At 34.9% G+C, this 13,754-nt stretch overlaps 3 protein-coding genes across 4 annotated transcripts; 1 reads left to right on the top strand and 2 right to left on the bottom strand.

Moving 5' to 3' along the window:
* On the bottom strand, positions 1 to 3,085 carry LOC106115609 (acetyl-coenzyme A transporter 1). The gene is made up of 8 exons (XM_013309041.1): positions 2,909 to 3,085; positions 2,582 to 2,812; positions 2,219 to 2,508; positions 1,579 to 1,939; positions 1,315 to 1,434; positions 574 to 756; positions 268 to 486; positions 1 to 182 (listed from the first exon to the last, which is right to left on the bottom strand). Exons 2-8 carry the CDS (start codon positions 2,792 to 2,794, stop codon positions 15 to 17), a joined length of 1,554 nt encoding a protein of 517 aa, XP_013164495.1. The 5' UTR covers positions 2,795 to 2,812; positions 2,909 to 3,085; the 3' UTR covers positions 1 to 14.
* A 268-nt stretch (positions 3,086 to 3,353) lies between these two features.
* On the top strand, positions 3,354 to 7,312 carry PNKP (Polynucleotide kinase 3'-phosphatase). Its single transcript, XM_013309704.1, has 6 exons — positions 3,354 to 3,696; positions 3,769 to 4,463; positions 5,260 to 5,529; positions 5,861 to 6,010; positions 6,575 to 6,780; positions 7,124 to 7,312. Exons 1-6 carry the CDS (start codon positions 3,564 to 3,566, stop codon positions 7,245 to 7,247), a joined length of 1,578 nt encoding a protein of 525 aa, XP_013165158.1. The 5' UTR covers positions 3,354 to 3,563; the 3' UTR covers positions 7,248 to 7,312.
* A 1,134-nt stretch (positions 7,313 to 8,446) lies between these two features.
* Positions 8,447 to 13,166, bottom strand: tadr (torn and diminished rhabdomeres). Of its 2 annotated transcripts, none has more exons than XM_013309703.1 (12): positions 12,969 to 13,166; positions 12,569 to 12,879; positions 12,337 to 12,465; positions 12,087 to 12,241; positions 11,522 to 11,763; positions 11,286 to 11,435; positions 10,985 to 11,131; positions 10,668 to 10,888; positions 10,306 to 10,471; positions 9,972 to 10,136; positions 9,662 to 9,757; positions 8,447 to 8,994 (listed from the first exon to the last, which is right to left on the bottom strand). In XM_013309703.1, exons 1-12 carry the CDS (start codon positions 13,150 to 13,152, stop codon positions 8,963 to 8,965), a joined length of 1,998 nt encoding a protein of 665 aa, XP_013165157.1. In that variant the 5' UTR covers positions 13,153 to 13,166; the 3' UTR covers positions 8,447 to 8,962. The 2 variants fall into 2 exon arrangements, with proteins under 2 accessions (XP_013165157.1, XP_013165156.1); XM_013309702.1 differs by having other exon boundaries at positions 8,448 to 8,994; positions 9,625 to 9,757.
* Between the last annotated feature and the right edge of the window lie 588 nt (positions 13,167 to 13,754).

The raw sequence follows: 13,754 nt of genomic DNA, 5'->3' as shown, positions 1-13,754 counted from the left end.
GGGACATATCAGTCTTATCTAACCCTGGCGATCTGCCAGGCGGAGGCCGGCAGCCGCTGCAGACGGTTGATGGTGGACCTGCCCCACTGCAGCCAGAGGAAGCCGGCTATCAGACATATCACTGTCTCTATGTAAAACCCGTCAATACTCACAACACACGTACCACCGCTGGCTTTGCATTCCTGGAAACGAACAATTGAAAAATTAACGGCCATAAACTGAAAGAGATGTTTAAAATTAATGTTAAAATGAATTCAAATAACTTACATCTACTTCAAAAGGTGATGAACATGTATTGTCACTGAGAGCAGGTGAACATGTCTTGAAGGTCAAATGGTCGATGGCCCAGAGCGCGAGGGTGTTGGGCCAATTGGTGCCCAGGTTGGACACCGTGTTGAGGAGTGTCATGTAAGTTCCACCCACAGCAGGGTCTGATACTTTAGCGAAGAATGCCATTACTGCTACGAACATACAGTACAGGCAAGTCTGGAAAAAAAACATTTTTAATATCTATTTTTTTTAAAAGAATCAGTGGCAAAACAATATAATAAATTCTATTTTCAGTGTACTGACCTGATGGAATATATAAAGACACAATAGAATGAATAGATAGGAGTATGAAGGACCGGAATTGCCCAACAAGCTGGGTGTGATAGCCACCAGTGCGGCGGCTAGTGGCCCCACCAGCAAACGCAGTGGGAACGCACGTAGCCATAACGACAACGGCGCCGGACCCGTCGTGTACTTTGATAGAATCTGAAATTGTAAACAAAATTGTAAATAAGCAAGAGATCAAGGGACCATGATATTTTCCTCACTTATCCAGCTTTGCCTGTATATAATATTTTGTACTGTTACTCTGGTAAACAAATCTGTTATTAATAAAGTCAAAATTTTTTTTTTACATTCGAAACATTTTAAAATATCACTTAAAATACTTTCTGTTATATCCTATAATGTTATAATTTCATTTAAAAATATATATGTGTTTTTCGATTTCCGATTTACATATGTACATTTATCCGACGTTCTTACAGTGAAGGAAAACATCGTGATGCCACCTGCACATATCTGAGAAGAAATTCAAAGATATGTGTGAAGTCAAGCAACCCGCACTTGGCCAGCGTGGTTGACTATGGCCTAATCACCCTTAACTTAGGGTAGGCTCCGAGCCCCTCGGTGAGGACGTATAGTGAGCTGATGATGATGATGATGATAAAATCTTCATTTCAGACTACACTAAGTTCAGATTTACTTAATTTTAATATGATATTTAAAGCATGAAATAAACCATAGATAAAGTTGTATACTGACTACAGGCATTATAATCTGTACAGGAACTAGAGGCACAGCGAGAAGTGCGAGATCCTCGCGCGGCACACCCGCCTCCACCAGCTTCAGACCTGACACCGCATCACTGGCACAGAAACCCAACTGGAAGTTTATCAAAACAAAATTGATATTAATTCAAACAATTTCTAACTTGATCTGTTCATTTGATATTAAGGATTGGTTAAAATCAATGTAGTGAACAAATAACTGACCTTAAAAATATTAATAGATTTAAAAACTTCTTACCTTTGCTGTAAAAAGAACTAAAGCAAGAGTCCTCACCGCTGGTAATTTTACAATAGTTAGCAACTGTTTGTATGCATTTACAATATCTTTTATTCCCTTTACTTGACTCTCTTGTGGGTTATTAATGGTGTCATTATTTTCATGTTTAAACAGAGCCACTATAGTTGTTGTTATAATAAATACCCATCCCCAAAATAAAAGGAAACTAGATAATGTAACAAGGCCAGTATCTTCAGGGACAGTTCTCAGATATTTGTTGCAAAAATATGGAGATTCAAGTGCCAAGAACAAAACGTAACCGAGAAAGAAGCCAGCTGTTTGACCAACTGTATTACAAGTTGAAGCATGTCCAACATTGCATCTGAAAATAAGATATTTATTGCCTATTAGTTTCCAATCAATTTTTCATGACTTATAGAACATCAGCAGTTGCTTTAGTTTTAAAAATGTTAAAAGTGCCAGTGATTACATAAACTTAAGTGCTTTAGTGTTTTTTGAATTATATACTTTAAAAATTCTACAAAGAATAAATCTGAGTTATACATAAAAAGCCTGATTTGAAACATTGGTTTCAACTTGAAACATTGACTATGTAATATTTTTTATTCTATTAAGTTTTCTTAATGGTTTTATTATATACCTTTTCAACATAGTAAGTGCCCATCCATCAACTGCAATATCCTGGGTTGCAGCCAAGAAGTTTAGAAATAGGAAAGATATAGTTAGTATCATCATTGATGGAGCTTGGTCTTCAGAGCCCAACCAATCTGAGATACTGCTAGACATTATAATCATGACAATGCCGATTAGGTACTGAACTGGTACCAGCCATGTTTTACGTCTTCCAAATTCAGGCCAAAATAATGCATCTACTATTGGAGCCCAGAGTAATTTTACACTAAATGGCCAATTGACAAAGCTGAATTCGGCCTGAAAAACAAAAATGTTTAGTTACTTTTTGTTTTAGTAAATATTAATTGTATAGAAGATAAAAAAAAAATACTTGTTGTGTGTATGTGATTCCTCTATTTTGAAGTAACATAGGAATAGCACCAGCCAATCCCAAGGGAATTCCTTGAAGTGTGTAAAGGAATAATAAAACAGCAATATTAATTTCATCGCCCTTTATATTACTATGCCCTCCGCTAAAATTTACGTCGCCGTTCTCAATTAATTCTTCCTTCTCAACAGAACGTTTGCGTTTTGTAACTGACATAATGAAGGTATACAGTGCCTGTAAATATATATGAAATATTTTAATGTTTTTACGCCAACCCTTATAATACACGTCAGTAAATTATTTGCCATTTCGCATTAGTTTTCTCTGTACCTTAATTTTCACTTTTACTGACTCAACTTCTTCAAAAAACGAATGTCTTAAGACGTAAGAAGTTAACTATGTTGTTTGTACGACATTCCTGATTAATAACGTTATTTTGCTTTATAAATATTTTAATTTCTTATTCAAGAGTTGCGCAAAATCAACAGCACAGCACACGACGACAGAAACAAATCGTCATTGTCAATGTCAAAATAAAATTGTCAAAGACGTCAGACATCCCCATAAATTGACTTTTACTTGACCTTACTCTTTTTAAATGGTTATGGTAGGTTTGGTCATTAGCATTTAATGAAAAAACATAGGTACATATTAATAATAATTGTACCTATTTTTTAATTTAGAAGAAAAATAAAAGTTGTCAATTATAAAATTTATTAGCGTTGTAGATTAACTTTTCTTTGGCTTTGATTTTCATATGACCTATTCTTTATACCAAAGTCAAAGTGACAATTGTTGTATTTCATAAATTCTTATTTATATTGTTTCATTGGTTCCTTCATATTTCGGCAATTTTATAAAAGTGTGATTATACTGATAACTTAAAAAAACTTGTACAGAAATATTTCAAGTTCATACATCTGCGTTTCACCTTTCATCTCTAGATTTTCGGTTGCAATTTCTTTTCATTATTGAACATGTTAGAATGACTCGTTTGTGTTTTCTTAGATGTTTACTTGATTCGCATGCGCCTATTAATTTACCGCATAACGTTGAAATACTTGTAGGCCGTAGTAAAATTACAAAAATTAAAGATCAGTCCTGTTCACGGCAACAACGTAAGTGAAATGTCTGTACCTAGATAAAATGGTTCGATAAAATTTTTCAACTAAATATTTCTTCATTTCCAGTAAGCCTCAAAGCTAATTGTGATGACTGTATTGTTGAGGTTAAGCAAATCGGAATTAATCCATCGGGGTTAGATGGCTTTTCGTTAAAACAAAATTGCTTGTATAAAGTTGGTCATGAAAGTAGAATTGAAATTTTGTTAAATAATTACATACATTTAATAGAATTCCAACCACCTCCTGATAATTTTAGTCCAATAAAAAGGAATAAAAGGAAAATAGAAGATGAGGAGATTACAGTAAAAAAGATAAAGTGTAACAAAACTCCTGACAAAGATAGTGTTTTAAGTATAAAAGAAGCCATGGAAGATTTATGGGAGTCAATTGATGAAGGTGAATTGTACATATATACATCAAAAGGTGTAAAATCTAGTAAGAAAATAGCTGCATTTGATATGGATGGAACTTTAATTAAAACAAAATCTGGTAAAGTGCATCCTGTTGATACTAATGATTGGCAACTTGCTTTTCCTGTTGTTCCAACGAAATTAAAAGAACAGCTAGAAAATGGGTATAAAGTTGTAATATTAAGCAACCAAGCTCCTATAGGAAAAGGCAGAGTAAGAATTGAGGATTTTAAGAAGAAAATTGAAAACTTAGTAGCCAAAATAAATATTCCAATTCAAGTTTTTATAGCTACTGGTAAAGGTTTTTATAGGAAACCTACACCTGGAATGTGGCAGACTCTCATTGAAAAGGTTTGCCTAGTTTTGTTATTCAAGTTAATGCACAAAAATTTATTTCATGCTAAATCCATAAACAGTTGAACCTGGATAAGAGACAAATTTCTAGATGTGAAAATCAATGTCCGGTCCTGACAGATGATCTCTACTAGCAAGATACTCGGGTTAGAGAGAAATCTATATGAGAGATAGAAATATCTCAGTTGCATAGACTCTTGTTGATCTTTTTTTTTTATATCATAAGGTGGCAAACGAGCGAGCGGCCACCTGAAATTGCTGAAATAGCGAAGTGACCGTTGCCCATAGACATACACAATTGCATATGCGTTGCCTACCTTTAATCAACGGAGGAGAGGATGCACAGAAAGAAAATATTTTCCCTTTCCATGCATCCTCTCATCCGGAAAGTCCACTTCCACTTCCCATCCTTTCCTTATAAGAAAAGGGTGGGAAGGGAAAGAGGACTAAATTAGGCCTCTGGGACGCACACTCATCAGACGAAACGCGGAATTGCTTCCACTTCACGCCTGTTTTCTGTGTGGTGGTGGTATTTCACCGGGCGAACCTGGCCAATTCGTGCGAAGATGTTAAAGCGGGTTCTACCACTCTTAGATGTCTCTATCTAGCATATCATTTGAATGTAGCAAAGCCATAACACAATGTATAAGTTTGCTTTTATTGTCATTATTAAGAGATTAAATCACTATTATTCCTAATACATTAATGTTAATTTAATATTTTTGCTGAACTTTGAAGACTCAAACCAATGTGTAAAAATCATGAAATGTCAATGTTATTTATCTAATTACAGAAAAATGATGGGTTATCAGTTGATATGGATTCCTGCTTTTACTGTGGTGATGCAGCAGGAAGGGTGGCAAACTGGGCCCCAGGTAAAAAGAAAGATCACTCCATGGCCGATAAATTGTTGGCAGAAAATCTTGGTCTTACATTTTACACACCAGAACAATTCTTCCTTGGACATTCTGTAGCTAATGTACCCATGGCGAAGCCAGAGTTTATACCCAATGAAGTTAAAATGGAACCTTTTAATGATAACCTTATTAGTGATGATAAAGAGGTCAGTTTTTGGTTAACACATTCAATGCTACAATGATTTTTCTTATGAATTGAACTCATAAGTTGTTAGTAGCATTAAATGTGTTAAGCTCTTTTATAGCCCTTATTAATTACTGTTGCACTAGTCCATATAGTACTGAGTTTCTATATAATTGTTCTATGTCTTAGTTTTTAGTAAAACAAAATAATGTTTTGTTGTCACAATACATATAGAAGTTTTATCAACTAAAAAAAAGCTGTTACAGACTTAAAATATAAAAGCAATCACAAAGGATATAATGTTAATGATAATTTCTCTTATAATGTTGTTTAATTGATAAATTTATTTTTAGATTCTTGTTTTAGTAGGATATCCCGGTAGTGGCAAGTCTTTTCTTGCTAAACAAATAGAAAAGAAGTCATCATATAAATATGTAGCTGTGTGCAGAGATATATTAGGATCCTGGCAGAAATGTGCTGCTGAAGCGACTAGGTTGTTACAGGTATTTATTTAACTTTATTCTATTTGATACAAGTGAAACCCTAAAATACAAACCAGACATTATTTTTTTCAAATTATTAGAATTTTATAAGGCTTAAACGTCTTTAGGCATCTTTATTAACATCTATTTTACTAATATTATAAATAGGAAAGTTTATATAGATGGATGAATGGATGTTTGTCAGAAGTTATCTCCAAAATGACTTAACGGATCTTGTTGAAATTTGGTATAGATGTAGAAATAGTCTGGAAGTACACATTGGCCAAGTTTTTTTTTCATTTCTGCACGGATGGAGTTAGAGTGTGGAGTGAGTGACAGTCGATCAAATATAAAGCAAATATATAATTTTTATTGAATCAAATATATATTGTTAAGGCTGAAAAGTCTTTAGGCCTCTTTATTACCATATCTTTATCAAAGTTAGTTGATTAAAAAAATAGAGTAGATTAAAAGTAAGTATTAAGTGTATATTTATAGTTGATCCTTCAAATCAATTGCTATTATTTACTGGCAAGTTATTTTTTTTACTTTTTTTTAATAAAATTGTTTATATCCATAATATAGCAAGGTAAAAGTGTTATAGTGGACAGTACCAATCCTGACAGAGAATCTCGATCCCGTTGGACGTCACTTGCCAAAGATATGAAAGTGGTCTGCCGTTGTGCTAAGATGACAACTAATAAAGCTCATGCGCAGCACAACAATAAGTTCAGGGAACTTATGAGGACTAATCACTTGCCCGTCAATGATATTATCTTTAATTCATACAAGTAAGTAAAACAAAATGTATTAACACTATCACTGCCACAGACTTTTCCGAGTTAAATTTATGGTTGATCCTGGATAACTGAGAAACTTCTATGAGCGAGAAAAATATCGACGATCCTTGGATTCTCCTATATTCGACTGTAATATGTAATAATCATAGTGGAACTATTTAACTTACATAATTATTTTCTTTTGAACCGAAAAATAAATAAATTCACATTTTTACCACATATATTATTCACTTGTGTTATCTTGAATCGTATTTCATAGATACATTATTCAAGAGATAGGAAATTATTATTTTGTCTTTTAAATTGTATTAAAATTGTATTTTATAATTTTTAGAAATAAATATCAAGAGCCAACAACCAATGAAGGTTTCAAAGAGATCATCGAAGTTAAATTTAATCCCAGTTTCGATGATGAGAAATCTGAAAAATTATATAAAATGTATCTTCTAGAGAAATGATATGGAATGTATTAAAACTTTGTAAAAATGGAATTGATTAAAATAAAACAATAATTTATTCAGCAGTATTTTTTTATTGCAAACAGACATTTAATGACATTAATACTATTTTCAGATTGCTATACTTTTAGGCCTTTATACTTTTAACGTGACTCTCCACTGATGAGAACCATGAACAAAACATTGTTATTGCCATCATTATCAACAGCAACACATTAAACATGTTTTTGTACATGTTATTTGGCAGTGGAAACTTAGGTAATGCACAGAATCAATTGCAAGATTAGTTGATTATAGAAGCGGTAACAATACTCTACATCCCGATCACGTTTCATTATACCAAGTCTAATTGACGATAGTCTCGCATCCTATAAGCTAAATGCACAATTCACAATGAGAAACGTCATTGGACTGCTAACTATATAACCATGGATTTTCGCTGACGAATGATCCTTACAAATATATTGTCATCTCTCTTCTTCCTTACGAAAAATCTGGGATAAGAATATATTTGTTTCGAGTTAAAATTTATGATGACATTGATTGTCCTAAAAACCTAAAGATTAATATCACATAATTGATCAGCTATTCATAAATAATACAATTTTATTTTTATCAAACTATATAATAATATATTCATCAATTTCTTTTGATTTTAAGCACGCTATATAAAAAGCTGTTAACACTTTTATGAATGAACTTTTAAAGACAACTCTATCACCTATACTAAACATCTAGGCCACATAAATTTCTAGAAAAATATGCATTAGCTTATTAAATAAGAATACATAACGAAAACTGATGAAAAAATTGCTTTCAGTGTCAACGAAACTAATAGACTTCTGTCAGGCGCTACCACAACGAAAGGACGGATTAATATAAAATTGCAAATTACCTAAAATAATTCACAAATATTTGCTTGGCTTAAAGCCTCAAATGTGCTATGTAAGGAATTATTATTTGCTTATTTTATTCTTTTGCTTATTCTACACTGACTAAAGCTACGGCAAGCGATTTTCTATTCAAGAATTTATATTAAACGGAAGCTTTTAAAGCTTAAAATAAATTATTAATCATACAACTGAAGTCCATGATAAATGTATGATGAATTATTTATAGTATTCGGAACGGAATAATTTACTACATTTTTGTACTTATAAGTATAATTTTTACTAACTAATTTTGACTAGGCGCATATAGTATGTATGTGTATGAAAGGTACTTGAAATTCATAAATAGCGCAGCAGTATACGTATGAAAAGCACCTTAAATTCTTATGTCATAAATAGCGTAGCAATATGATAAGAATATATTAATTACAATGAGAACATATTAATTATACAGTTTTAGGATTCTTTAACATCCTTTATGCTGATTTGTAATAATTGCATGTACAGTCACTCAGAATCTCATTATCACATTTTTAAGATTACATTTTAAATACAGTTTCTTGATCGACTGTACGTTGTATTATATAATGTTCGCCATTTAAAAGTGCATACTTGCCTCGCTTTTGCCTCGATTCCGATACGCTTACGCGTTATAGTATGCTAGAGGCAATTTTAAGTTCACAATGATGTAAGAGAGCGAATTGCTACTTCATTGCATACTGGTAGTAGCTTGTCTTCCATCACAAGGCGTGATGATTACAATAGCCGGCTCCTGACATTCGCCATCAGGGTCTAGCTCGTCTTCACCAGCTTCTATTAGATTGTCTAGACTCGTATCCGAGTCCTCGTCTTGTCATCTGTAATTTTATTTCGAAATAATTTAAAGCTACAAAAGAACTGATGAAAACCTGACTTATAGAGGAATCTTGACATTATGTAAACTTTATTATAATTTTAATAAGCTCATTATTTTAATTTTTAAATGCATTTAAATGTATTGTGTTTAGTATTTTAATGAATAATTATCGTAGTAGACAAAAATTTAAAAATATCGGCATCTTCTAATCTAGCATACGCTTCATTACTTAAGCTATTCAAGATAAGTTATGAAAAACAGCAAATATCGCCGATAATAATTCTATGATTGTCTAAACATGTAAAAGGGAAATTATAGCATTATGACAACTAATAATTATGTATACCTATATTGAGTTATTTATATCATAAATTGGAGCCCATATATAGTTTCCATGATATAGTCTTAAATGCCCCTTGCATTGATATATCATGGAAACTATTATGAATCTAACTACACACAGATGTGTTTAGTGACTAATTTTGTTTACGATACTACAATGAAATAGTGTCCGACCAATAACTTCAAAAATATGTATTTTTTTGATAAAGTCTTCCAAAAACCTAAAATTATGCAATAACATTTCATAAGATATTGTTCGGATACGTTAGAGCTAGACTAATGATGTTACCTGGCGATGTATACGGTATCGATGTGTGCGAGAGTACCGGTGAGGGGGCGCTTGCGTCGCTCCAGAGTGCTGCGTGCTTGACGTACCGCCAGGTCGCCGCACCAGCGCTCACAACGTGCGTATATTACCACGCCTGTTAACATTAACTCAATATGATTCTATAGTAATTACAAAAAAGACTACCCTCTAGGCACGAAATAATGAATTATCTACGCTGATAATCAGTTTATGCCGAGATTACGTGACTCAACTGTAAGTTATGTAGCCACCATATTCGGTAAAGACGTAAATTGAAATAATAAAAAAAAACGCAGTGCAAGACTAAAATTATGTGTATCGTAAAATACCTGCTCCAGCGAATAGAATAATGGCTGGCCAGGAGTCGAGCAGTAACGGTGTGAGGAACAACAACGCCATCGTCATTGTTATTGGTCCTTCGAGGCCTTGGATCTTCTTCGTACCCAATTTATGTGATGGCTGCCATATACAAATTGTTGATCCACACAACCACACTGAAAATGAAGAATATTATAATTATAAACAGTGGTACAGTTTGTGTAAGTGTAAGATGAAAATATATCTAACAAAGTACAGCGTCGCCTAGCGAATTCAAGAGAGATTTCGTAGAAGTGGCATCGTATTTGCTAAAGTAATGCAGTTAATCTATTTGGAAGGAATTACTTGGTATTCCAGTGAGGAACATAGGCAGCCTTAGGGCCTCGTTACAAAAGGCGGTTGCCAGGAACGCATTGGCGAGGACCTGCACTGCTGCGCCCGCCGCCGCCCAGCGTGCTCCCCGGATACACGGTGGCGGCGGACTGCTCGCTTCTGGGATCGCTGTTACCACCTACATAAAAGTATATAAAACTGTTCATACTTTCTCAGGTATAGCATAAGCTTAATATGGAGAGATAGCAATGGCATGCGACACACACGTTCCAATCTACCGAATAATGAAAAATCCAATCTCACTCACGAGTACGAACAAGAAAAAAGATAAGTAGGATATATTAAATTATATTTGTATAGATAAGTTCATTTACCTGTATGGTGTCCTTGTATTCTTTGACAACAGCGTCAATATCTGTAGAATCATCGCCTGAGGATATATCTGGTTCGCTCGCGTCCATATCGGATGGACAGTCTATATCCTCTTCGACTGCCATTGGTATTCTACCGTTGTTACCACTCGATGATTGCTCCAAGTCTTCAGTTGGACAACCCGCGTATTCATCAAGGAGAAGGCACTCACGTTCTTCAGTCTCTATAATCATACAAAATATATTGTCAGCATTGGTATCTTCTCTGGGATATTTTAATATATTTCTACAATTTTCTTACATGTTTTAAAGTCTTTTACCTTTTGTTACTTTAGATTTGATACTCTCTAAAGTTTTTGTGTGACGAATAGCCGAGGGGATGAACCAAAGGCCGCGTTTTGATTTCACCGAAGCCGATTTAACGACTCGCGATGACCCTTCAGTCCCAAGCCGTTTGTATTCTATGTCTGAAAACATTTATTTAATACATCTTGTAGCGTACAAACTACAGAACATTGAAGTCTACGTATGCCCTAGGATGGTGGTAAGAGCAAATGGTTACTTTCTATTTATAATTGTATCAATGTAAAAATTATTTTTTTAATTTTTTTCTAAACTTACTTCCTGCATCCATTTGTTCTTTCGTGGGCACGCATCTCATAATCATGAAGTGAAACGCTTGTATTGTGATTCCGAATAAGTGGCTGGCATTCATCAAAGTTATCATGTGCGATAAGGGACATGCAAATGCCAGTATTGCCGCCAAACTTCCTGCAATTGTTTTAATAAAATTAGTTAATCAGTACAGATATCGGATAAATGAGATACTGAAATTATTCAAAATGAATACGACTGACCTGCAGTGAACACAGCAAGCACTGGACTTCCAGTTGTAGCACTCTCATAGGTCATTGACCTGGTGAGAACCTTCCATTCGGGGGATGCTAGTAGCACGAGCAGCGAGAAGAGCAGGGGGCAGAGCTCAGTGAGCGCGAGACACACGCCTGCAACCGTGATGCCGGCTAGCACAGGGCACACCCAGCCCGCGGAACGCGCCTCTAGAAGTGTCGTCACAGGTAATGCAGCGTCTATGCTGTTTCTGAAATTTTATGTACATGATATATAACCATGAAATTCCACTGCCAGAATCACTTGTATTACATTTTGTCTGACCGTGAAAATATACTGTTACTAACCGAGTTAAAATGAAACATATTTTCAGTACTCAAGGACGCCTTCAGATGTTCCTTTACTTTATTAGCACTATAGAAATATACTTGAACATATTATTATACTGAATTAATAACGAAACTACCAAGTTTGGGGATGTTTGGAAAATATTTTTTTCCGTAGCAGAAAATCAAGTTACCTCTATCAAGTTATTGTTATTAAAAAATAATGTTTAATAATTCAATTACTCACCCTTTGAGCATATTCGTATACAAAAAGCAAAGACTAGAAAGTATTATAGTGGGTACTCCAATAAGAAGGAATAAGTTCTTCTTAAGAGCGTTGTTTTGCATCGGCGGCAGACCAACGCTGAACGCATAAGATATTGGCGCCCCCGCGGCGAATAACTGAAACAGTCAATACATTTTGATTATTGAATCTTTTCCTTAGAGAAAGAAAGAAATTAAATCATAACAGAAGAAATGAAACCTAAAATAATTACCTCATATATAGTAATTGGTATTGGTATTTTAATGCTTGCTATATCCAAATTGATTAAACCAAAGATCGCGAAACACTGGCTGAATAAATACAGTAGCAAAAGCAGCATGAATGTAAACATCATACTCTCCTGAAAACATAGAAATTATTTTAAAAACAAATTAATAAATATAAATTAGGACTCATTTAGAAGACGCCATAAAAACGTGCCGTACTTTAAAGTGAAAACGTACCTCAAGGCCGCACATGAACATCGCGCACACCACCATAACAACAGTGACTCCTATAACATCTGGCCAAGGCTCCCCCAGGGCTCTCGTTTCGTAGCCAAATAGCCAGCGCCTCGTCCTGCCGCCGGTCACGTGGTCGGCAGTCGCGCTGAGGATCCTAGCGCAAACGGCTACCGCTACTAGGTGCGATAGGAAGCACATCCACATCGCCATGAAGTCAGCGAACGAACGCATGTTCCTCTCACGACGACCTCTAGCCGTTTTTGGCGGTGGAAGGATTTCGGCTAGCTTTCGCAAATCCTTGCATGTCAAAGCTGGAAACACAAATAAATGAATTAAACTGCCTCCCTTCCTAGGGCTTAAAATTTTAGCTAGATTTACATTATATCAAATAGATACTAACTGGCGAAAGTAGCGAACGCTGCCAGTAACATAACAGCGGGTACTGCGCAATAACTGCTGTTGGCGGCGGCGAGCGGCGCCAGCAGAAGCGCGGCCAGCGTCCATCGCGCGCCGCACGCCTCGCTGCCACCCAGGGCACCTAGCACCCTGGTTACACCAGACCGCTTCTCACCTGCTTCACTCATACTTCTTGCTGCTCACACCTAAACAAAGTCAATTTATTACTGGACTGGCATAACAGTGGCAAAGTAGCGGTGGGAGCGGTGCTCCAAAAACCAAGGGTTGACAAATTCAATTTGTTTTGAAGCCTGTCAAACATCAAGGGGTCAGGGGGTTATAAATTGCTAAGAAGTCAAGGGAACGTAGAATATTGGTCACTTTGTTTTTACTATTATCAGATAGCATAAGTTTCGTTTTATAATTTTTGATGTTGCAAATGCTACATTTTGTTTTCTCAATAAAAACAAAAGCATCTTTAGTAATCAATCTTCTGTATGTACAATATATTTCAAAACTTACCATAATTTTACGGTTAAAAACACTTTATTCACATTCACTATTACAATTCACTGACCTTTTTATTATTTTTCATCCATTTTTTAATTTCCTTATGAATTTATCGTAGTATTTAACTGAATTAATCGGAAAATTGGTGGTTCTACTGCGCCCGCCGGTAAATAAGGTCGATTTTCAATGTTTATGCGACAAACCCGAAAAGGATAGAGCTATATTCGCGTTTCTCTCTTGTTTTCATCAAAATCGATACGGATAGTCGTTAGGGTGTCTT

This window comes from Papilio xuthus, unplaced genomic scaffold (assembly GCF_000836235.2).
Source record: "Papilio xuthus unplaced genomic scaffold, Pxut_1.1 DF827777.1, whole genome shotgun sequence".
NCBI classification, from domain to species: Eukaryota; Metazoa; Arthropoda; class Insecta; order Lepidoptera; family Papilionidae; genus Papilio; species Papilio xuthus.
This window is presented reverse-complemented; position numbering and strand designations above follow the sequence as displayed.

Bases quoted from the DNA above. Each gene is read 5' to 3' on its own strand.
- LOC106115609 (XM_013309041.1), bottom strand. From the start codon at position 2,794: ATGTCAGTTACAAAACGCAAACGTTCTGTTGAGAAGGAAGAATTAATT. The intron at 1,940-2,218 runs GTATATAATAAA...TCTTATTTTCAG, and splicing joins GCACTTACTATGTTGAAAAG to ATGCAATGTTGGACATGCTT. The intron at 487-573 runs GTCAGTACACTG...TTTTTTTTCCAG, and splicing joins GTCTTTATATATTCCATCAG to ACTTGCCTGTACTGTATGTT.
- tadr (XM_013309702.1), bottom strand. From the start codon at position 13,152: ATGAGTGAAGCAGGTGAGAAGCGGTCTGGTGTAACCAGGGTGCTAGGT. The intron at 12,880-12,968 runs GTTAGTATCTAT...TTGTGTTTCCAG, and splicing joins AGCGTTCGCTACTTTCGCCA to CTTTGACATGCAAGGATTTG. The intron at 11,436-11,521 runs GTCAGTCGTATT...AAACAATTGCAG, and splicing joins GCTTGCTGTGTTCACTGCAG to GAAGTTTGGCGGCAATACTG.
- PNKP (XM_013309704.1), top strand. From the start codon at position 3,564: ATGACTCGTTTGTGTTTTCTTAGATGTTTACTTGATTCGCATGCGCCT. The intron at 4,464-5,259 runs GTTTGCCTAGTT...ATCTAATTACAG, and splicing joins GGCAGACTCTCATTGAAAAG to AAAAATGATGGGTTATCAGT. The intron at 6,781-7,123 runs GTAAGTAAAACA...TATAATTTTTAG, and splicing joins ATTATCTTTAATTCATACAA to AAATAAATATCAAGAGCCAA.